The 1,038-nt window shown below is 60.9% G+C and overlaps 1 protein-coding gene across 1 annotated transcript in view; it reads right to left on the bottom strand.

Moving 5' to 3' along the window:
• Positions 1–1,038, bottom strand: part of LOC119585244 (tyrosine-protein kinase Dnt-like) — a gene marked incomplete at its 5' end in the record, with an annotated part of 52,633 nt that overhangs the window by 7,659 nt on the left and 43,936 nt on the right. The window contains 2 exon segments of the mRNA XM_037933903.1: positions 18–304; positions 556–922. Coding sequence (XP_037789831.1) covers positions 18–304; positions 556–922 — 654 coding nt within the window.

Here is a 1,038-nt window from a genome sequence, read left to right as displayed (position 1 = left end):
GAGCGCGATCAACTCACAGCTTGAGGTTGCTATATCCGTGGAAGGGGTAGATGAGGAAGGGCGAGGAGTTGTCTGCGAAGGAGATGCCCACCATGGTGAGCACGTTGCGGTGGTACAGGTTGAACAGGTGCGTGCCGTCGCGGTACAGCGCCACCACCTCATCGTGCGGCGCGCCCTCCGTCACCGTCTTGATCAGCACCTGCTGGTCCTGCTCCGGCCGGTCGCGCTGGATCCAGCCGCGGAACACGCGCCCGAAGGAGCCCTCGTGCGCCACCGCCGTCAGCCGCACGCGCTGCCGCTCCACCTGCGGAACAAGGGGGGGGCGGGTATGAGTGGGGCTCTCTCCTGTCGTTGTTTTATGTGCGTCACTACCATCAAATATACATTATTTTTGTAATCATCTTTGCTCAAGTACTCTAGTTCTTAATACCTCTTCCGCAAAACTATCATTACAAAGCACTCTACCATTGCGGGTTACAACTCTACTGATTCCTAAACCAAGCGCTCCATTCCCTTCCCCGAATCCCCGCTATGCGCAGCTCCTCCTCCGCTCACCTCCATCTGCCGGAACCTCTCCTGCAGCTCCGCCGCCGAAGGGTCGACGATCACCTCCGATCTGCTGAGGGAACTGGAGCTCTGGCAGGTGTCTCTGCTTCCGCTGTCCCTCGAGGCGTCGCAGGCCTCCCTGCTGCCGCTCTCCCTGCTGCACGGCGTCAGGGACACCGTGGCAGGGGCGTGAGGCAGGGAGTGGGCAGGGGTGAGGGGCGTGAGAGGCGTGATGGGCGTGGTGAGCTTCCTCAGAGACGCGTACGAGTTGATGGTGACGGAGGAAGGCAGCGTGTACGTGTTATTGTTGGGCGTCGCCGCCCGGAGCAGCGTCGAGTTGGTCATCGGACGCGCCTTCACGCCCAGGTCGTTGATGCTGCGGGAGAGAGCGGGCGTTAGGGGGCGTCGCATGCGGCATGATCTCCGGGCCATGGACTGACACGAAGGAGAGAATGAGGGAACGGTGAAAAGGCAGTGAGACTGAGATTAAGA

The sequence above is a fragment of the Penaeus monodon genome, chromosome 19 (assembly GCF_015228065.2).
Source record: "Penaeus monodon isolate SGIC_2016 chromosome 19, NSTDA_Pmon_1, whole genome shotgun sequence".
Lineage (NCBI taxonomy): Eukaryota > Metazoa > Arthropoda > Malacostraca > Decapoda > Penaeidae > Penaeus > Penaeus monodon.
Note: the sequence above shows the minus strand (reverse complement) of the source record. Positions and strands in the feature narration are given on the sequence as shown.